The sequence below is a fragment of the Hermetia illucens genome, chromosome 1, assembly GCF_905115235.1.
Source record: "Hermetia illucens chromosome 1, iHerIll2.2.curated.20191125, whole genome shotgun sequence".
Classification (NCBI taxonomy): domain Eukaryota; kingdom Metazoa; phylum Arthropoda; class Insecta; order Diptera; family Stratiomyidae; genus Hermetia; species Hermetia illucens.
The window spans coordinates 174,605,288-174,628,039 of NC_051849.1; the positions used below are offsets into that span (position 1 = coordinate 174,605,288).

At 41.9% G+C, this 22,752-nt stretch overlaps 2 protein-coding genes and 1 pseudogene across 2 annotated transcripts; all 3 read left to right on the top strand.

The window, feature by feature from the left end:
- The first annotated feature begins 1,444 nt into the window (after nucleotides 1-1,444).
- LOC119646798 (probable cytochrome P450 6a21) lies at nucleotides 1,445-11,333 on the top strand. The gene is made up of 2 exons (XM_038047391.1): nucleotides 1,445-2,603; nucleotides 10,918-11,333. The coding sequence occupies exons 1-2, from the start codon at nucleotides 1,445-1,447 to the stop codon at nucleotides 11,331-11,333; spliced, it is 1,575 nt and encodes a 524-aa protein (XP_037903319.1).
- Nucleotides 11,334-15,422: 4,089 nt separating this feature from the next.
- On the top strand, nucleotides 15,423-15,841 carry LOC119646806 (probable cytochrome P450 6a14). The gene is made up of 2 exons (XM_038047403.1): nucleotides 15,423-15,543; nucleotides 15,642-15,841. The coding sequence occupies exons 1-2, from the start codon at nucleotides 15,423-15,425 to the stop codon at nucleotides 15,839-15,841; spliced, it is 321 nt and encodes a 106-aa protein (XP_037903331.1).
- A 4,922-nt stretch (nucleotides 15,842-20,763) lies between these two features.
- On the top strand, nucleotides 20,764-22,457 carry LOC119658807 (annotated as a pseudogene).
- Nucleotides 22,458-22,752: the final 295 nt, after the last annotated feature.

A 22,752-nucleotide genomic window follows, 5' to 3' on the forward strand; every position in this document is an offset into this window, starting at 1 on the left:
CAAGCTCCCTCGCATAAGGAAGCACAAAATCTTTCATACCTGAAATGTTTAGTTTCCGGTTTCCCGATATGTTAACTCCTAAGAATGTCGAGGAAAGAAAGCCTAAAGGCCGCGCTTCATGAATATCGGAAGCATTGGAAATATGGATTAAGGATGCGATCTTTTCTGAATCTCTGGCAGAAGCACAGCGTGCACCAAGCTATCAAAAATATGGTCAGTACCATTAGGGTCCTCTATAATATGCCGTAAAAGGTGGAAACAGATTACAATGAAAATGCTGTTTCACCTTGGTTTGGCGTCCTATTAGCATCTTCTCTAGTGCAGGAAGGACGATTCTCGGGCTGTTACTTCGGTCCATATTCCTGCCAGATCTACTTGCCCCTAACGCATGACCAGCAGACAAGTAGATCCTCGTCAGTTGGATGAGCCTACTCCCAGTCCGGGCCTACACACTTTTGACTCGTCCGAAGACGGTTTCCAGCGGCCACCACGAGGAGGTCATATGAGGACTTGCCGAATTATGCAACTTTAACCTGAACCATAATTTCCTCTGCACACCTCGTTCTTCAAATTCAAAACACTTCTAGCATTAGAAGTTGTCCACCACCGAGACACTATGGTCGAGAAATATCGACGACTGGAACTCCGCTTTCTCACTCCTAAAAGCCGCCGGCATTGGGGTTCCGAGTTCCTGGAAGGTATGTTTCCGCTCTCTCGCGTTCACCACTATGGAGGTCTTCTATTCTAGGTATCTTTCCGATGCCCATTTTTTTACACGAATCGCGGATGAGCAAATGCTTTGCCATATGTAGTTTGAGAAGGAGGTGCATAACACATATTTACGCATATAGTAAATAGGACTCCGCTAATTCTTTGAGTTTTTGGGATATCTCCGGCCTTTTATCTTAGATTGATTAACTCTTGGTGATATGACTATTGTCCGATTGGGCAATTTCTTGAGTTATTGCAAATTGTTTCAGATGCTGGAGCTCCACCAGTTAGTCTGGCTTGGGTTGAGTTGCTCGTAGGTCCTAGTGGACTTTTAGCTACTTTTCATGCTTTATAAATCGCTGCGTTTACATGTTTGGCTCTAGTCATCCTTGGCACATTACACCAACATGATGGTAACAATTCGATATTGTTATCACGTCAACTAGCTTCTATACGACAGGATACACCTTAATATTTGTTGTTAATTATATCCTGCGCTTTGTATCTATGTCTTGCAAACATTTTGTTGGCCGATCTGTACGTGCCTTTAGACATCAAACCCCGAAACATGATGCATGCTAGTAAATATCAAGTCGCAATCGGAATTCCAAATCGCCGTTAACGAGCTTTACGGACGATTCGTTCAAATGAAGATCGAGAGTGGCTATCAAAATATAAGTATCACTTAATCAAATTCAAGATAAAATTTTCCACATCAATCTTATCTGCTAACATGAAAATGTACTGGTTATTCATTCAGTTAAACATTTTCATTCGTGTGTTTTGGTTGGCTGTGAATTTGGCTCCTGCAATGGGGTTTGTTACCGGTCTGTGCTATCTAGTAGCCTTGACATTGGTTGGGGTGTACGCATTGTTTAAAGTAAAGTTTCGATACTGGAAAAAAAGGGGAATTCCTCATTTCGAGCCACGCATACCATATGGAACTCTTTTCCGCAATGGAAACAAGGAGCAACATATCACGGAAAATTTGACAGAGATTTATGAAGCTTTCAAAGGAAAAACTCCTTTTGCAGGAGCTTACTTTTTCACGCAAGCTTTACCCATTGCTGTTGACTTGGACTTCATACAGTACGTATTGGTGAAAGATTTCAAACTATTTAACGATCGTGGTATCTACTATAATCCCAAGTATGATCCACTCTCCCTTAACATGTTTAACGTGAAGGGAAACCACTGGAAACGCTTGCGTACTAAACTTACCCCTACATTTACATCCGGAAAAATGAAATTTATGTATCCAACGATAGTAGAAGTCGCGACTAGGTTTGATCAGACGTTGAGCGAAGCAGTGAGAATGGGTAGCGTTATTGAAATCAAGGAGCTCCTAGCGAGGTTCACGACCGATGTTATAGGAACCTGCGCGTTTGGTATTGAGTGCAACAGCTTGAAAGATCCGAATGCTGAGTTCAGAAGAATGGGACGGAAATTCTTTGCTGAACCTCCACTGAGGACTTTCGGTCGAACGCTCGTTAATCAGTTCCCGAAACTCAGTATCGAACTTGGGATTAAAACCACAAGTACCGAAGTTAGCTCATTTTTTATGGGCATTGTGAAGGAGACACTGGAATATCGTGAAAAGAATAATATTCGTCGCGATGACTTCATGGATTTGCTTATTCAGCTGAAAAGATCGAGTACTGCCGATAATGAATTTTCAGTGGTTGATGTGGCTGCGCAGGCGTTTTTGTTCTTTCTGGCTGGATTCGAGACTTCTTCCACAACAATGACATTCGCTCTGTACGAACTGGCGCTCGATACTGAAATTCAAGATAAAGCCCGCAACGAAATTAATGAAGTTTTAAAAAAGCACAACGGAAAGTTTACGTACGAAGCTATGATGGATATGAAATACTTGGATTGTATAATAAACGGTAATAGCTTATTAGTTTTATCTTCTTTGAATATTGTTTTTGTTTGTTCGCTCAAAGCTACAGATTCATCTTCATTATCATCATCAACGGCGCAACAACCGGTATCCGGTCTAGGCCTGCCTTAATAAGAAACTCCAGACATCCCGGTTTTGCGCCGAGGTCTGGCGTCTTGACCTACGCCATCGCTCCATCTTAGGCAGGGTCTGCCTCGTCTTCTTCTTCTTTTTCTTTCAGCTAGCTAGCTTAGCTACAGATTGCAGTCCTAAAGACGTCATTTTCAATGTCTTGTGGAGAACAAAACCGTATTAAAAGCGGTTTACTGTTAGTCTACCTGTCTGATAGGCAAGGTAGAAAGTGCGAATCATCCCCAGCATGTTGTCAATGACATTGTTCTACATTGACTTTGACGGGGGTCCACATAATTTTCTCTCCAAATATAATATGTCTGTGTGTGTGTGTGTGATGGTGGAAAGGCTATATCATCTGAGCACTGGACCATGTTGTTACTCGCCACCCCCATCTAATGGAATATCCCGGATTCGTTAACATATTGCAGGATTTCCGTCAGTGGATGTGATACTACCCGTCACAACTGGAGAACATCCTATGCGCCCATAGGCGGGGCATTCACATAGGAAATGCCTCGTGGATTCCGCTTCCTCATTACAGGCGGGCGACGTATTATCTTGAATAATTCTTATACTGAAAATATGTCCAGCTAGTGAATTATGGTTTGTCAGAATGCCCACAATACTCCTGCAAGTCCTCTTGTTTTTCGACAGGATAAACTTTACGGTACGCATGTTCAATTCTGGCAGGAAGTTAGGTGTTTCCAGCAGAAGGCTCCGCAACCTGTCATTGTAGGAAACGTGTTCGCATTTTTTGTAGGCAGCCTTAGCCAATGCTACTGGTAATCCAATTACTGGTTCCCGGCATGGGGGAAAAGTGACCCCTGTTCCATTAAAGCATCCGAGATTTCATTTCCCTCCACACCAGAGTGACTAGTTACCCAGAGTAGTTCCACCGGTTTCTGCATTCCTGAGCGATTTTCCAGGTGATCCAAGGACTACTCAACGCCCTCAATGCAGACTGGCTATCATTGCAGGTTGCGATGCGCCTGCCTTTCAACCGTTCGTCAGTCACGCACTTTGCCGCCCTTAGGATTGCATGAACTTCGGCTTGAAAAACCGTTGCATATTGTTCCAAGGGAAAAGCCCAGTTCTCGTTTTTATTCGAGAAGTAGACTCCGGCTTCAGAACCCTCTTCTGTCTTTGAGCCATCGGTGTAGAAAACTTCCGTATATCCCGCCACACACTGCTCTGGGAATTCTCTCTACACTTCAGGGTAATTTCCTATCTTCTAGCAAACAGATATATGAGGTACGAGAATCGGAAGGCATTGTAAGAACTGGATTCAGTACTCCCAGTGACTCTTCCAATGCTCTGTGCCAACCACATCCGTTGTTTCCCCATAGATTTAATCGGTCTGGTCTATGAGCTGATCTCCTTGCAGTGCCTTAAATAAACAAATTCAAGGGCTGCAAATCGAATAATGCATTCAAAGCTGTGTCGGATGTTGTGCTCATGTCACCAGTAATTCCCAGGCACACAGTTATTTGCAGTGTGGCGGCTTTATAGCGAAAACTCTTTTGTTTCTCATCAACACACCAAACTACGAATGCATAAGCGAACGTTGGCCTAATGATAACACATTACCGCATGAGGCCTGAGTCCCTATGTCGAGCCAAAGGTCTGCCTGCACAGTCCATAAGCTGTGAGAGTTCGTTTCATCTTTGCCTCTACATATTTGCTCCAAAGAAATTTTTTATCCAGACTGACTCCCAGATATTTCACTTCTTCGGAGAGTTGAAAGGTAGTACCCCTCACTTCTGGGAGGCAAAGTTCACCCAGTTTTTTCCTTTTTGTGAATAATATCGTTGTGGTTTTATTTGGATTAACTGTAAGAACATCTCTGAGGCACCAACTGTATATCAAATCGAAGGCACGTTGTATATATCTATCCACCGTTCCAGGATTCTGATCAACAGAAAAAACAGCCACGTCATCAGCATAATCTTGAGCGTGTATTGGTATATTTTGCAGTGCGCATAGTAGTGAGTCGATCAGGAGATTGGAGCTCGTGAAAGTACCGTCGGGTTTTCTAAGCGAGTTCAACTTGGCCGACTCATCCCTTTCAAGGACTCTGCGCAGCCGTGAAGTCTCCCTTCCGCCATCTAGTCCCTCAAAGTACGCTCAAAAGGACTCTCATTTCAAACGTTTTACAAGCCTTTTATATTTACGCTGTGAGTTCCTGAAATTTAACCCGTCTTCGTTCTTATTACTTTTACAAGCACGGTTCAGAAGTCGCCTGGTTGATTTCCTAAGCTTTTTGAAGTTCCCGGTTGCATCAAGGAACCGTTTTACCGCTTTTATCGCGTGAAATAGGACAAGCCTCTTCATAGCACTCTAAAATTGTGGAGTTCTGACTTTCCAATTCGTTTTGCAGCCCCAAAGGGGTCCTCTGCCGCCCAGAGAGCCGTACTTTATTGCCAAGAAGTTCATTGAACTTCGTCCAATCCGTTTTCCTAGAGTTCCGTCTTTCTACTGCAAATTGTCCGCCCGCAATAGTCAAATTAAATTCTAGGTATCGGTGATCTAAGAGTGAGGCCTCGTCTACCACCGTGTAATAAAATCTAACATTTTTGAGGTACAGATTGTTAGGTTAATTACTTATCTTCTTCTCGGTTCCACGAACGTAGGAGCGCACCCTACGTAAGTGATAAGATCAAATAGCTTCTTTCCTATTGGGTTGCATTTGCAACTGTCCCAAGAAATATGCTGAGCATTCGTTTCGCGACCAATTAAGAGTTCGAGACCACTGGATTCTGCATACACTACCAGATCCCTAAGTTCTTGCGGCGGTAGAGGATACAAAGAATCATATAGTAAATAAGCGGAGGCAACTATGATGTTTCTCCTTTCGCTATTAATCTGATATTGTACGATGACCGTAACTAAGTCCTGGTAACAGAAATGTTTCAACATGGTTGCCTCTAACGGTCTTGGCATTAGTCTCGGTCTTATGGATCTTTCATTGCTGAAGATCATAGCCCCCTTCGCTGATCCAAAGCTACAGATTCTGTTAAACCGAACACACGGCTCTTGCACCAGAAAAATGTAGGGGCAGAAGAGAAGGCAACCTTGTCAGTCTCGCTGCCAACAGATAGGGGGAGGTTTTGGCATCCTGCAGGTGGATTTGACCAGTCTTTACGTATTTCGACATAGACTCAGGCTAATGAGTTATGGAAAACAGTTAGAAGTGTCTGAAGCGGTCCGCGAGTGACAGGCTTTCCCCACACCTTACCGCCAGAGACTCGATTCCCTCGTGTTTGATTCCTCCGAGAAAAGGCGCATTCTCGCAAATCTCATCCCATTCCGTAGAGCATTCGTCTGTTTTCCATTTAGCACCTTGACTAGTTTGCGTTGTCCAGTTTGCATAAATTCGATCACTCGAACTGGCAGTCAGTTCCGTTCACGTCTCTAGTTTCCTTTTGTTCTGCCCTTTCGTTGTGTAGGAGAAGTTACTAGCAGCATCAGTATGCGGGTTCCGCCACTGTATGCACCATCTTTCGCGCTCAGCTCCGTTGTGGGAAAGCCCAACGAAGATGCTGCGATTTGCTCTACATTGTGTGAGTTGAAGACCATCATTGTTTTTCGCTCTCAAAATGGAGATGATGCTCTACAATTTCCTGATATGACTGAATTTCAGTCTATCTAGGAAAAATTGGAGCACCATATGGTGACTTCCCCTGTTCGAATACCAAGTTGAAACCCTCCGCGCTTGTAGATTTGTCCTTCTTGGCATTCATGAACTTTAACCTCCAGTGTCTGAAGTCCATGCCTGGGTTCTGTTCACCGAAGATGCGGATAATGTCCTCTGACTTCTTTCGAGGGTCAGGTAACCAACATCCAACATGTTCTGCGTAGCTCAGTGTTCACAATAGTGAAATTGGGCCGACCGCCAAAACTCAAATCCGGAATTGCCTGTTGGCAACCTTAAGGCAACCACGTGAATGAACTCCAAATGGAGAATGCCATCGTGAAAATCTTGATTGTTAAATCTTGACTTCGTTTCAGGTTCCAACATTTTTCTACAGGCATTCCCGGAGGGTGGCAAACCGTTCCTCTGCCATTTTCGCATCTGGAGGAAATTCCCACGGCAGCAGTCAGAACTGAGGCTATAGCTTGCGCATGCATTCTCTTCCTTCCCGCCTTCTTGGCCACAACAGATGTGTTGGTCTTACGCTCCTTGTGTGCATTACCGCTCACAGGAGAGTCTGGTGCGTCGATTGTGGATCTCACCAGGGTTACCAGTTTATCCTCATCTGCCGTCGAAGGTTCCGCTTCCTTGCGTCTGATTTCTCTGGACGTTGCCGTGCCTGTTGATACAGCGGCGTCTATATCGTCATTTCCAAGGTGCTTCATCTTCCTTCGCAGTGCCCTCTTCTGCCGCCGACTTGGGACCTTTCCAGGTTCACGGTGACCGGGTCGCTTGGATCCATTTCCACATACGGGCGTTGAACCAGTAGCATCCACGCCACAAGAGTGAAGGAGAAGGTTCTGACAGGCAGGAATCAGCCTATAGTAACCCCCCTCTTAGTGGCCGAAGTTTCCTTCTGCCGAGCCTTCCTCTTTCGTAGTCTCCCAAGTTGAGAGTTACCGTACTAAATGCAAGCTTTCCACTGAGTTCGAAACCATGTCTTCTATAGATTTACCTATAAGGGGGTAGAAATTCTGTGTGGCCTCCAAAATTCGCGCCTCGGTCGCCACATGATTGCTTATGGTCGCGGGTGGATTCGAAGTCTTTAACGTCTTACCACTTGGAGAGTTTAAATCCTTCGTTTGCGTCTCAAATATAAACAAATAAAAGTTCTCGACTAGTGCTCTCCGAAGTAGATTTTTGGTTTGACTTCAATTGCATAGGGAGGACTAATCGAGTAGTAAGGGGCCATCTATTTCAAGGAACCATTCTCTCATTCACATTCTCTTTGTACATATGCAAAGTTTTTTTCAACAAGATGGGCATACCACTCAATGTAGGTAGTGAAACGGTAATCAATTTACTCTCATCAAGCCCCCTTTCCCTTCTCGTCAGTGGAAAACTTCTTTATACTCTCAGAGAAGTGAACAGACGGTAATCTAAACCTGCCAAGTCAAAAAACTGCTTTGTGGCTTTACGTGGGTGACGTTTATCAGCAGTAGGAAGACTCAATTTGTCAATATGCCCCTCCTTTTACTCTAAATTACCCTTTTTGCCGCGTTGAGCCAAATATTCGATCAAGATTATATCATTATGGTTCTAAAATGTTTTCATTCACAGAAATTGTGGTATACACTTACTTCCTGAACGTTGCCCGTATACGAATATTTTACTGCAAACTCCCCTTGGATGAATGGATTATAAAGTGATATAAATCAAAATATGGAGAATGACCCTGGAAAATTTGGCCGAAATGATACTATTATTAACCAATTTATGATAGTCCCAAGTCTCCTCTTTCTGGGGAAATTATTACGCCCTTCGATATAAAATGACGGCATTAAATTGAAGTGAATAGTCCGACATACCCAATGCATATACCCTACCAGCTATGTATGTGCAAGTGAATCTGTTTTAGAAGATATAATTTGACAGTAAACACATGGGGGTTTCTCAACCCTTTATTTCGGAAGCCTCGCACTTATACACTTGTTACACTAACTTTTCTGTCTTATTCCTTTGCATTGACCTTTGTTGCATTCACAAGCCGGGTTGGCTCGTCGTGATCGGTTGCGTCATTTTGTTTAACCGAAAGTCTAAATTGAATGCAACCGCGAGGCATTCAATTCACCATTCAGCGCATCAAGCCACTATTGCTTCAGTCGCTTACCATTGACTCGTTAGTACGAATTACATGACCATATTATCGAAGACGCTTCTCTCCTATTTTTTCCACGATCGGTACAACCCCATATTGATCGCCTAGATCCTCACTTCGGTTGTAATGTCACGCCGTTTGCCCAACATCTTTGTCTCCATTACTACAAGGCGCCTTTCGTTGTTTTTTATAGTCGGCCACCACTCAGAACCATAGAGGGCTACAAGGCGGACGACACTGCGGTTAATTTTAGATTTGAGACGTTCGTTGATATGACGATCACAAACAGCACCAATTGTGGAACGCCACTTCTTCTAATTGTCCAAAACAGGAACCAAAAGAGGGGTGGGAGGACGGTTCCTTGGTGGACTCCAACAGAGACATGAAGCGGTCTTGATATGCCCACCACACTTCGAACTTTACTTTTCGGACTGTGGTAGGCAATTTACCCCACCACACAAGTTCCTCTGGTACTAAACGTTGTCACAAAGGATATCAGATGAGTTCGTGTGACACAGTATCAAACGCTTTCTCTAGGCCCAGAAGTGCACTGGAAAGAAGACGATACATCTCGCGGCGTTTCTTCACGAATAGCCGCGCAATAGTTCCGCAGTTTTTGTCACACCTGGCTTGGTTCATCGTTATTTCAAGGATGTCTCAAATATGTGCGTTTATCAAGAATGCGTTCAGAAATTTTCATGATATTGAACAGCAATCGAACCGGACGGAAATTTGAACATTCTGTTGGGCTGTCTTTCAGTCAGTGTTCTACCAACCTGACTCAAGAATTAGGTGAGCCACGCTGTTGGGTCTCAGCTCGGATGCGATGTCGTTAGGTCCTATTACTTTCCCGTTATTACTTCCCCGACTTCAGTGGCACTATACGGTGGAAGTGCCCCAAATGTTATGTTTGTGGAAGTGGAGGATGAACAAATTCCATTGAAATCTGCTGGAAATATTCCCGGCATCTATCCTTCACGGCTTGATACAGGTCTCTCCTTCCTTCCCGAGTGTCCAATTTATTGTCAGCATCTTTGCAATCGATCACTCGGGGAACGGTGATGACTTTCTCTGCTTCCAGATTGGCATTCTTGTAAATTTTCCAACTGCCCAGGGTTTTATCCTCGAGAAACTTACGGTAAAGGTGTTGATTTCTAGGGACCTTTATTTGGACATCGTCATTCCAAAGCCAAGTATCTCGGTTGATGTACCGCTTACCTGGATTGGTGACCTCGAGGGTTGCGGACGCCGCTTTGTAGATCGTATCTTTCATTTGGTTCCTTGATTATTCCAAATTCGCAATGGTTGGTGACTGAGAGATCATTTCTTCTTTGTTCTCGCGAAATCACCACCATTTATTGCACGGATATTGTGTTCTACCCGTGGTGGCCTGATTCTTAAGACAGCAATTAAGGACCGATGTTGGGGTGCGATAGTCTCATAGGAAAGGGATTTACAGCCGGTAACGTTGATAAAATGTTGGCGTCCTATGAGGCTATAGTGGATTTATGAGTCTTATGAGGATATAGTGGTGTGATGAACCATGTATTCACAAGTGCAAGGTTGTGAGCGTCCGCAAAGTTGACTATACGCTCGTCGCCCTCATTATGTGCTTCAAACCCTTTTGCCCCTTGGCTCCTGTTACTGTCTGCTCTGAACTGGCAATGCAAAACACCATATTGAGTGTAAGGGCTACCAAAATAGAGAAAATAGTAGAAATTTTTATCGCGTTCGCATTCTTTGTTGCAGCTTTTGCCACTAAATTATCGAGTTTCTTGTAGAGCGCATATATCAATGCGTCCTTTTCGAAGGGCTCTTGGGAGTTCGTCGGCAATTCCAATTAGAGTGTCAATATTTACCATGGAGACAGGTATTCGTTTTGACCGGACTAGTTTACTTAGGTTCTGATGCCGTCAATGGGTTAACAATTCTTACCTATTTTTCGGCAGGATCGCGGCTGTCTTCCCATGTCGTACTCTTAGTAGCAATCGACACGATGAAGTGGAATGAGTATCACCTTCGCGTAACTATTGTAGGGTTGTTGAAGGTGGGAAACAGCGTCACTAAGATACACTCATTGTACGACCACTTATCATTCAAAAACCGATGATTTTCCGTGTTAAAAAAGGTGGTCATATATCTGATACGGATTTTGCTTTCTTCCTCCTTCGAAAAATAAAATAAAAACATTTTGCTTTCCATGTTCTGAGTTATGGCATTCCAACGTAGTGACTACATTCTGGGGATTAAATGTATTTAAAATAAAATAATGAAAATTATATGGCTAAGTTAAATAAGTTTAACACAAACAAGTATTCGCAATTGATTCAGTGTCAGCCGAACTTATATTCCATTAAATAAAACAGGACATTATTTCATCTTTATATTACCTTTCAGAAACTCTTAGAAAACATCCACCCGTTGTTGTTTTGATGCGAGTTGCTGAGGAAGATTATCCTGTTCCGGGGACAGACAAAATTGTGGAAAAAGGCCAGAGGATTTTTATACCCGCATACAGCATTCATCACGATCCAGACATTTATCCTAATCCAGAAGTTTTTGACCCCAGCAGATTTGAACCAGAGGAAATTAAAAAACGCCACCCCATGTCCTTCCTTGGTTTTGGCGATGGTCCTAGAAATTGTATTGGGGCGCGATTTGGTCAAATGCAAACAAGAATTGGTCTTGTCACGTTACTGCGAAGTTATCGTTTCACTCCGTGTAATAAAACACTGATCCCAATGAAATATTCACGCGTTTTTGTATTGTCGCCAGAAGGCGGAATGTATTTGAATGTGGAAAAGATTAATTAAAGATTTGTATTCTGTTTTTCAGTAAATTTTGAAAATACTGTTAACAATTTCTTTTAAAAAGTCTTCATTTCATTGGAATTTATAAATAAAAGAAACTACAGTAAACTGGTTTGTTTCCAATAAGTATGGCTAAGGCTCTTGTTGCCTTAAACTTAGTTGAAATGCAATTTGGTGTTACACCAACTTGTCCTCATAAATAATTAATAAAGCAATGCTTTAAGAGAAGTGTTCAAGTTTATTTTCCGATGTTTACATAGGTATACAAAATCTTAATCCTTAAATTCAACAATTAATACATATCAGCAAAATTACAAAATCTGAAATTGTGTGAACGATACTGAGGGAAGACACATCGTCAATAAATTATTCATCTTAGCAAACAAGCTGAGAAACCGGAAGCTAGACGCTTCAGGTATAAAAGGATTTGGAAAGCACTGTATTGATAATAGTCAACCCCATACACTTCACACAAGGAGTTTAATATTATTAACAAATCTGAAGAAGTTAGCCTATAACAAATAAGTCCGGAAACCGGAAGCTCGGTGCTACAGGTATGAAAGGTTTCATTGAACTTTCATGTAATAATATGGTTTAATTTATACACAGCTCGTAGTATATATATGCTGAACATATCCGATATTCAATTCGATGTTTTTATCTCTTAAGGAGTACCAACAGCATCCCAAAGAGACACTTTTGATCTGCTTTAATTTTATTAATAATAGTAAGATTTCCACCAAACTTTTCGTTGGACTGCTCCATATTAAACCTATATTAATACAAAACTTTACGGGCCTAGGATGAACTTATGGGGTGTTCACGGTAAATTTTAAAAATATGTTAATACACACTTTATTTTAGCAGATATCGGTATTAAGGGTATTTCGACGCCTTAATTTGAGTCACCCTTCAATGACCCCTTTATTACCCAGTTTCGCAATTGACTTCAAAAGTAAAACGTGATTTGGGAAGTACTAATCGAGCCCTCTCATTTGCATATATCAGTAGGGGCCCCCCTTAAGTTCCACAAAGTACGATGTAAATCACTGCATACTTGGACGTTCACAGTCTCTACCTGCCCACCAAATTTAGTGCCAATCAGTAGATCTTTTTCTGAGAAAAGTGCGTGTGACAGACAGACAGACGGACTAATAGTAAATCGATTTTAATAAGATTCTCTTTTGAACAAAACTTTAAAAAAGGGCTGGGGAGAAGTAGATTTTTCTTGAATGGAATTTTAATATTTCACTCGAATATTAATTATTCTCAGTAATTATGATGTCAGCATCTTATTGGCATGAACTAACAGGCAGTAAATATGCACGAAATTAACTAGTTTGAACTGCTATAACTTTGCCACTAATGACTGTACTTCCACTTCGTAGGAGTACTACGATGAACTTAAGGAGGACGTCTCCCATCCATGGTCGAAAATTACAACCGATGACAGTTACGACCATGAAATCCGTGCACGGTTGTTCACTGCCAACAGAGACTATTTCAGCTTACAAAACCTGTTCCGCACGAAACGTCTCACAATAGGGTCAAAGCTCTTACTGTACAAGACAATGATCTTTCCAATCCTCATGTATGCCTTGGAGACTAGGAGACTTAGGTTCTTTGCAAGAAAAATTGCCAACTCTTTGCCGCGTTCGAGAAAAGAATCCTCCGAAGAATTTTTCGCTCCCTACATAAGGATGGACGATGCTGTCACCTACATAACAACGAAATCTATGAACTCATTAGGTTACGGTGGCCGGGTTACATAACCCGAATGAATGAGGATGATCCAGCCTGGAAAGTCTATAAGGGCAATATTGATGGTAGAAAAAGTAAACGAAACAGACTTTGCCTGAGATGAAACGATGACATAGGCCAGGGCGCCAGGCAGCTTTTAGGGATATCGAATTGGTGGACCTTCGCCCAAAACCGGGATGTCTGGAATTCCAGAGAGCTCTGGTCTGACATTTGAGGAGGATAAAACGGAAGCGGTCCTCATCACTAAGCGCCGAAAGAAAAATTACGGCGTTATTAGAATCGGAAATCATATCATCACTTCCAAGCCGACCTTTAAATACCTGGGGGTGATGATAGGCAGGAAGCTTAGTTATAGGCAACACGTGCAGTATGTGTGAGACAAATCATCCACTCCAAGCATGGCCCCGGCAAAGATGATGTTGAACATGGGAGGGCTACGGTGTACCTTTAGGTTGCTTACAACCAGATGGTGACCTCAATCATGCTCTATGCAACCTCAGTTTGAAAGGATGCGTTGCAGATCTTAGTTAACGCTGACGAACTGAATGCAGTCTATAGGAGGACAGCCCTGGGGGTATGCTCTGCCTGCAGGACTGTCTTAGATAATGTAGCATGAGTCGTCTCGGGAATGATGCCATGATACCATGCGAGGCCAATCTCTCCCTTATCACAGACGAAAAATGCTGAGAGGACCATAAGTAGATGGGAAGAGCGTTTAGAAAGCTCAGGAATGGGTCGGTGGACTCACAGGCTCATCCCTGCCACCAAGGAGTGGTTAGAGAGACGACACGGTGAGATTAATTATAATCACACCCAGTTTCTCGCGGAGCACAGACGATATCACCAATACCTGCAGAGGTTTCAAATGGAGACCTCACCCGACTGTCTAAATTTGGATGGAGTCATGAGCCCCACACTCGTGTGTCCAGACCAGTGTCGTTTGAAGATTTCCAAATCCTCACAAAAGAAAAGGGTTTTAATCTCTCATTCATTTATCGCCAGTTTTATCTTTGTGTGTGCTTTGTCAGTGCTTTCAAGTTCTAGTGGTCCTTTCAAACCTATCTTCTTGAACCTCGCTGTTTGTACAGTAAAAAAAAAGGCCAACATTTTTGTATGGCCTTTTATTGGCGAAATTAAATATGTGGATAATTTTCGCAGAAAATTTTTAGTATACCGCAAAACCCCAACTCTAAGTAGTCTATATTCCACTGTCCATATAAATCTTTCCGCAGTTGATATATATATGTATTATGTAAATTTTTTGTATCTGTCATGGTACTGAAACAATATATTACAGTTTGCATTCGGAATTATTCAAGTTAAATATTGATAATCTTCATTTCACGAGTCTACACTTCTGTTGTGAATTGCAGTTCGTACTCGGCGTGTGCAAAATAGAAGAAAAGTATTTCTGGGCAACAAGAGGCGGCTTCTATCGAGCTAAACAATGGCTTTATTAATTCCACTTGTTTATATATTAATTGCAATTGTGGCAGTTGTATCTTTTGGCTTTAAGTTTCGATACCAGTATTGGGCTAAACGTGATGTACCATATGTTGACCCAGTCTTCCCTTTTGGACTACAATTCAAGGAGAATGGAAAACGCAGGCATTTCACAGACATTGCCGGGGAGATTTACTCCAAATTCAAAAAAACAACCCCGTTTGTGGGGACCTTCTTTTTCTTAAGACCAATCCCCTTGATACTTGATCTTGATCTTGTACACCATATATTGGTTAAAGATTTCGACAACTTTTCCGATCGAGGCATTTTCTATAATGAGCGTGACGATCCCCTATCAGCTCATTTATTTAGCATGCAAGGTCAAAGTTGGAAAAATCTTCGAATGAAGCTAACCCCAACTTTCTCTTCCGGCGAAATTAAATTTATGTTCCCTACGATATTAAAAGTGGCCGCAGACTTTGAAAAAGCTTTAAGCGAAATGCTGGAAATAGACAATACCGTTGAAATCAAAGATATCTTGGCCAGATTCACAACAGATATTATCGGAACATGTGCCTTTGGTATCGAGTGCAATACTCTCAAAAATCCTGACGCTGAGTTCAGGAAGGCAGGTCGTTTGATTCTTGGACAACCTAGAAATGGTGCAATTACATGATGAAGTCAGCAATTTTTTCATGAGCTCCGTAAAAAGAACGACATCCGACGCAATGATTTTATGGATTTGTTAATTCAGATGAAGAATAAGGACGATGCGGACACAGAGTTGGGGAGGCTAACACTCGAGCAAATTGCTGCGCAGTCTTTACTGTTTTTCATAGCTGGATTCGAGACTTCATCCACCACAATGATGTTCTGTTTGAGTTGGCAATGAATTGTGAAATTCAAGGAAAGGCAAGACAAGAAATTGAAGGTGTCTTAAATAGGCATAACGGGGAGGTTTCATATGAAGCTATGATGGGCATGCGGTATCTCGATTGCATCATTTTTGGTAATTACCACATCTAAAATTTCGCAAAATTTAAGGAATGAGGATAAGACTTGTATAGCAGTTTTTAGCTAATTTAATCTTCTAATCTTTTCTTTTAGAGACTTTACGGAAATATTCTATGCGAATGGCAAACAAAGATTATTGTGTACCCAATTCTGACAAGAAAATCCCGAAAGGAATGAGAACTTTAATTCCTGTTTACTCAATTCATCATGATCCTGATATTTATCCAAATCCTGAAATATTAGATCCGAATCGCTTTACCTCTGAGAAGAAAAGGAAGCGCCATTCAATGTAATTTTTGGGTTTCGGCGATGGACCAAGAAATTGCATCGGGCTTAGTTTTTGTCAAATGCAAACTCGCGTTGGATTGGTGACGCTGCTCAGAAAATATAGATTCAAAGTTTGCAGCATGACTTTAAATCCAATGAAATTTTCCGTCACCAATCTGGTTCTTTCACCTGAGGATGGTATGTGGTTACAAATTGAAAAAGGTTTAGATATTAATTAATGTTTACTTCGGTGTGATTTTAGTTATGATTTAAGAGGTTCCGAATATTTAGATTTTTGATCATATTTATGGTGGTGTGATTTTAAATACAATTTTAAAAATGTTACATTTCTTAAGAACCCAAAAACTAATGATTACGAATTTCACCATAACTGAGTAGAAACAAGTCCAATTCTACGCCTCAGGTATGGGCAGTTTTGTTGACTGCTTGGAAACACGATAATTCCACTTGTACAACTTGTAATGTATATGCATTGAGAGTTCTGCGAGAGCAAGGAGAAACTTCTTCTCGGCTCCGATGCCAACGCCCACCATGAGGTCTGGGGATGTAGCGACATTAATCGAAGAGGTTAGCACCTTCTAGAATTAATCTTCAGTAATAAGTTAGGGAACCTACCAACATTCAGGTACTAGACACAATGCGAACGAGCGGCTTGGACAAGAATTAGATGGTGTTGGATGAGCCTTCTATGTCGGATCACAGAATAATCAGATTCGACATTGAAGATAACAAGAATAGTAAGGCAAAGAGTACATACTGGAACTCGTATACAAGACACCTGAGTGATAACATAGCTCATATACAGGTGAGCGTTGACATCAGCAGAGAAACAGACCTAGAATTAGTGGTGCAAGTCCTCAACCGAGTCGTCATTGTCGCATATGAGGCCAGCGTTCCGGCTAAAACAGTCAAATCAGGAAGGGACGTACCATGGTGGAGCAGGAACCTTGCCAGAACGAGAAAGAAGGTGCGAAAGCTCTTCAACTTTGCCAAACAAACCGAGGAGTGACAGAGGTATAAAAGGGCACTGAAGACGTACAGTAAGGCGGAACCAAAACGAAAAACTTTAGGGAATTATTATAGTAGATGGCATTTTCCCAGCACTACTTCAGAGAGGCTTAGAAATAATCTTAGGATCCCTCGTAATAGCGGTAAAGGCAACATAGTCTTGAGATATGTACCAAGGGCATGCAGATCGGCAAACTGGTCTATACTCCGAAAGCGGGTAAAAAGAATCCTTCTCATCGTAATTTTTTCAGACCAATCTGCCTAACATCGTTCGTACTTAAGACGGTGAAGAAGGTTATATATTAGAAGTAACATTCTAATTTGCAATTCCCTACTTCCATATCAACAAGGTTCTTTGGCAGAACGGTGAACCAAACCGCTTTGCATCAGCTGTCGGATGTATTCCGGGATGCCGTAGATTTGAAGGAAATATCACTGTACGTTTTTGGTCATGAAGGAGCGTTCGATAACACATCACACCTGGAGATACGAGATGCTCTAATCCGCAAGCGAGTGGGAAACACCCTGGCCTTCTGGATGAGCAGAATGTTAGAATGTAGGTAAAAAGAAGTACCGACAGTAGTGTTCATGACAGTTCAGTTGGCGACAATGTGTTCACCATTAATATGGAACATAGTAGTTGATGAACACCTAGGAGAGCTAGTCTTCTTTTTCTTCAGATTTTGTCCCGTTCACAAGCGAGGTCGGCTCGTCGTGATCGGTTCCGCCATTTTATTTTATAAAATGCCTCATCTGGCTTTCAAATCTCCATCCACAGTTGTTTCGGCCGGCCTTTTGGTCGTTTAGCATCGACTTCGATGTTCAGATCAATATTGGCAAGTGAATTCTCGATATCGTGAACTACATGAATATATCATCAAAGACGCCTCTCTCGCGGTTTTTCCACGATCCGTGCAACTTCATATCGACCGAGGATATCGTCATTTCGGATGAGATCAAAAGGTGTCACGCCAGTAGTCCAACGCAACATCTTCGTCTCCATTACTACAAGACGCCATTCATTGTCTTTTATAGTCGGCCAACAACCAGAACCATAGAGAGCCACAGGACGGACGACATTGCGGTAAATTTTAAATTTGAGATGTTTGTTGATATGGCGACCACAAAGAACACCAGTTGTGGAACACTACTGCATCCAGGTTACATTTATGCGTGAAGCGATTTCATAATGCAGTTCTCCACTGCCTTATACCATTGACTCGAGATGTTTAAAACGCTCAGTTCTGGGCATGTCACTTTCGCTGATAGTGATTGTGCCCGTTTCATTGGGATCGGTTGTCAAAAATTCAGTCTTATTCAGAGTCAATCTGAGACCGTGTTGAGCGAGGCAATCATTTAATTTTGGACAAATTGCTCGAGATCATTTTTGCTATTAGGCGCTCAGAAAACATCATCTGCATAAAGTACTGGAGGTTGGATGTAACGGTGTTATTGACAATAACAAAGAGGAGTGATCAGAGGGCGCTTCATTGATGAATACCAACAGAGACACGAAGCGGTTTTGGTACACTAGCCACATTTCGAACTTTACTTTTCGGATCATGGTAGACTAACTGAGCCGAGCACACGAGTGTTGGCGTCAAGCATACCAGATAAGTTCGTGTAGCACACGGTCAAACGATTTCTCTAGTTTCAGAAATGTGATGTAAAGAGAACGATGCTTTTCACGGTGTTTCTCCATGAGTAACCGCGCAGCGTGTATTGCGTCAGTAGTTCCGCAGTTCTTGACAAATCCGACTTGATTCACGGTTATTTCGACGATTTCGCGGATATGGTTGTCAAGAATGCGTTCAAAAATCTTCATGGTATTGAAAAGTAACCGGATTGAACAGCAATTTGAGCATTTTTCTAGACCCTCTCTATTTCCATATTGGAACTGTGGTACTTTCTTGCCAGTCAGTTAGTGTTCCACTTTCCTGAATAACCCGATTAAAGAATTCACTAAGCCAAAGTATTGTGTCCCAACTTTTCACTTTCCAGAGCTCAGATGCGATGCAATCAGGTTCTGTGGTTTTCCTCGCTTTCATTAAGTTTATTGCTTCCTCGACTTCAGTTGCGCTGACAGTCAGTACTGGGGGTTTAACGTGAGTACCTGTCGTGTCGACTTAATCCCATGGTCTTCTTGAGACACGGATTGAGTTTATGACCACAATCAAAGCCCTGCCGAAGCAAGCTACGACGGTACTAGTCTATAAACCAAGTGTATGGCTCAGCATTAATACTGGTGTACCTAAGGAGTACGGCACCGGTATTGAAACGGAACACCACATTGAGACCTGAAGGTCTCTGTTCGCTTGAACGCAACCACAACCCCCCTAAAGCTCCCACTAGGGGGTCAACCGCAAGCAACCGAACTGTACTCACATACAACAGAAATTCCCCCGAAGTATGTGAGTCCGATGAAATATTCTTGCCATCTATCCGTCGCGGTTCCACAGTTGAAAAGCAAAGCATCGTTCTTGTTATTAACGCAACAGAAGCGTTCCATATCCTGTGGGCGTTCATTTCTCTCTCGCCATCCCGACTATCCAGATTATCATAAAGATTTTTGTAATACGCTCGCTATCCTCATTGCGCGTTTAAAACCCCTTTCCCCCATGGCATCTCTTATCGTCTTTCTGTTCACCCATATGACCATTAAGGTCAGCAGGTGAACAAGTCTTTTCATCGAGAAGTTGCCAGAGGGCATCTTCTCGGCATCAGATCGACTCGTCTCGTCGTGATCGGTTTCGTCACTTTATTTTATCAAATCCCTGATCTGGATGCAATTCCGAGACTTTTAATTCCCCATCCGGCGTATGAAGCCACCGTTGTTTCGGCCGGCCTTTTGGTCGCTTGCCATTGACTTCGATGTTCAGAGCAATTTTGATAAGTGAATTCTCGTTGGCGCGAATTACATGACCATACCATCGAAGACGCCTCACTCGCAATTTTTCTATGATCGGTGCAACCCCATATCAATCACGGATATCCTCATTTCGGATGTGATCAAAATGTGTCACGCCACTAGTCCAAATCAGGATCTTCATCTCCATTACCGCAAGACATCGTTCATTGTCTCTTATAGTCGGCCAACACTCAGAACCCTAGAACGGCATTGCGGTAAATTTTAGATTTGAGACGTTCGTTGATACTTCGATCACAAAGAACACCAGTTGTAGAACACCACTTCATCCAGGTTGCGTTAATGCGTGAAACGATTTCATAACGCAGTTCTGATTGGCTGATAGCGTTGACCCGAGATATTTAAATCGCTCAGTTCTGGGCAGGTTACTGCCGCTGACAAAACTGGGCGATTTAAATTTCTTGAGTCAATGCTATCAGCCAGCACTGCGTTATACTCCTCACATAGGAAACACAAAACCCTTATACCTGACGCGTCAAGCTTCCGGTTTCCCGACTTGTTTTTCTTTCGTGAAAGATTGGTAAAATATATGTATATATAAAAGAATATATAAAATATATAAAAGAAGGTAAGTAAACATTTTTTGAAAATAAATATATACACTTTCTTGAATAAAACATTACAAGGGCCAAATAAGTTGATTTACCGTATGAGTATCATCCACGCGCCTAATGGAGGGTTAATAGCATTACGCTTGTAGTTGACAGTAGAAAGCTTTGATGCTTATTTCAAATATCTTGAAACTTCTGGGTAGTTGCGCGATTACTCACTCGAGTGAATGCCAATGTTGATTTCAGCTAATTATCAACCACGATTGAAATCAGATAACGTATCTAATCACATGTCAGATATGATGAAGCGCAATATTATCGAAATCGAAAAATATAAACAAAAAAGTGTGTTCTTATCATGTTACCGGGGCAATGTACAAAGCTACACCAGACATGATTCAAACTAAATTGATAACAATGTTTATATTTTCAGTAAGTAGACGAAACTTTAGTAGTGGCCCGGAGCTCTTGATTGTCGTATTCAGACGCGTAGAAAAGTGTGTTTACATAACAAGTGCAGCTTGGCAGTGAACCCGACAATGGCTTTATTAATTCCGCTTATTTATATATCAATTGCTATTGTGATCGTTGCATATTTCGCCATCAAATTCCGGTATCAGTACTGGGCCAAACGTGGTGTACCATACATTGACCCAGTTTTCCCTTTTGGACTACGATTCAAGGAGAATGGAAAACGCAGGCACTTCATAGACATTGCCGGGGAGATATACTCCAAATTCAGAGGAACAACTCCGTTTGTGGGAGGCTTCTTCTTCTTTACGCCCGTCCCGTTGATAGTTGACCTTGATCTTGTACACCATATGCTGGTTGAAGATTTCAGCTACTTTCACGATCGAGGCATTTTCCATAATGAACGCGACGATCCACTTTCAGCTAATTTATTTAGCATGGAAGGTCAGAGTTGGAAAACGCTTCGAGCGAAATTAACCCCAACTTTTACTTCGGGCAAAATGAAATTCATGTATCATACAGTATTAAAAGTGGCCGGAGAATTTGATAAAACATTGAGTGGAATGTTGGAAAAAGATAATGTCGTGGAAATCAAAGATATCTTGGCTAGATTTACTACAGATATTATTGGGACATGCGCATTCGGTATTGAATGTAATACTCTTAAGAATCCTAACGCTGAATTCAGGAAGGCAGGTCGGCTGATTATGGAAAAACCTCGAAACGGTGTAATCGGGACAGTGTTCCTATTGCTTTTTCCGGAGCTTGCTGTTAAGTGTGGAGTCAAGGTGTTGCATGATGAAGTGAGCAGCTTTTTCATGAAGGTCGTCCGCGAAACAGTGGAACTCCGTGAAAAGAATAATATCCGACGTAACGATTTCATGGATCTGCTCATTCAAATGAAAAATGGGGATGATGCGGACAGCGAACTGGGGAGGCTTACGCTGGAGCAAATTGCTGCGCAGTCATATCTGTTTTTCTTAGCAGGATTTGAGACTTCATCCACCACAATGACGTTTTGTTTATACGAATTAGCTAAAAATCCCGAAATTCAAGAGAAGGCAAGGCAAGAAATTGAATGTGTTTTGAACAGGCATAACGGAGAGTTTTCCTATGAAGCTATGATGGATATGCCGTATCTCGACTGCATTATAAACGGTGACTATAATATAAGGAATTTAATTCCTCTAAAGTCTTGCAAGTTTGCTCTGAATTATCTTAGTTTTGGTCTTTTTTTAGAAACATTACGGAAATATCCTCCCGTCGTTACGCTAATCCGAGTGGTATTGTGTACCTAATTCCGATAAAATAATCTCAAAGGGAATGAGGACTTTTATTCCTGTCTACTCCATTCATCATGATCCCGATATTTACCCGAATCCTGAAATATTCGATCCAAATCGCTTCACGTCCGAAGAGAAACGAAAGCGTCATCCAATGTCATTCTTGGGTTTCGGCGATGGACCAAGAAACTGCATCGGACTTAGGTTCGGTCAAATGCAAACTCGCGTTGGATTGGTAACATTACTCAGAAAATATCGATTTAAATTTTGCAGCAAGACATTAAATCCAATGAAATTTTCTATTGATAACCCAATTCTTGGACCTGATGGTGGTTTGTGGTTGAAAATTGAAAATATATAGATATAAAATATAAATGTGCGTGCGATTTTAAATATAATTCTAGAAATAAAATGTGATTTTAACGAAATTGTCTAAAATTAGTCTGTTATCATTTTTTATGCCCTGTGAGTTGGGGCTTAAGAATACACTCAAAGCCTTCCTTGCTTGTCGTAAGAGGCGATTAGAAGAGATGGAAATGTTTTATTATTACCGAAACTTCAAAAACGTGTCGGATAGGGACCTCAGATCTCACGGAGACTTACAATGTAGTGGAGAAACATGCTTTCTGTGAGCAACTGTGTGACACTGTGATCGTGGTGGGTAATCTGAATGCCAC

Excerpts from the sequence above, each read along its gene's own strand:
- LOC119646806 (XM_038047403.1), top strand. The coding sequence starts at position 15,423 with ATGAATTGTGAAATTCAAGGAAAGGCAAGACAAGAAATTGAAGGTGTC. Across the intron at positions 15,544-15,641 it reads TCTCGATTGCATCATTTTTG|AGACTTTACGGAAATATTCT; the intron begins GTAATTACCACA and ends CTTTTCTTTTAG.
- LOC119646798 (XM_038047391.1), top strand. The coding sequence starts at position 1,445 with ATGAAAATGTACTGGTTATTCATTCAGTTAAACATTTTCATTCGTGTG. Across the intron at positions 2,604-10,917 it reads CTTGGATTGTATAATAAACG|AAACTCTTAGAAAACATCCA; the intron begins GTAATAGCTTAT and ends ATTACCTTTCAG.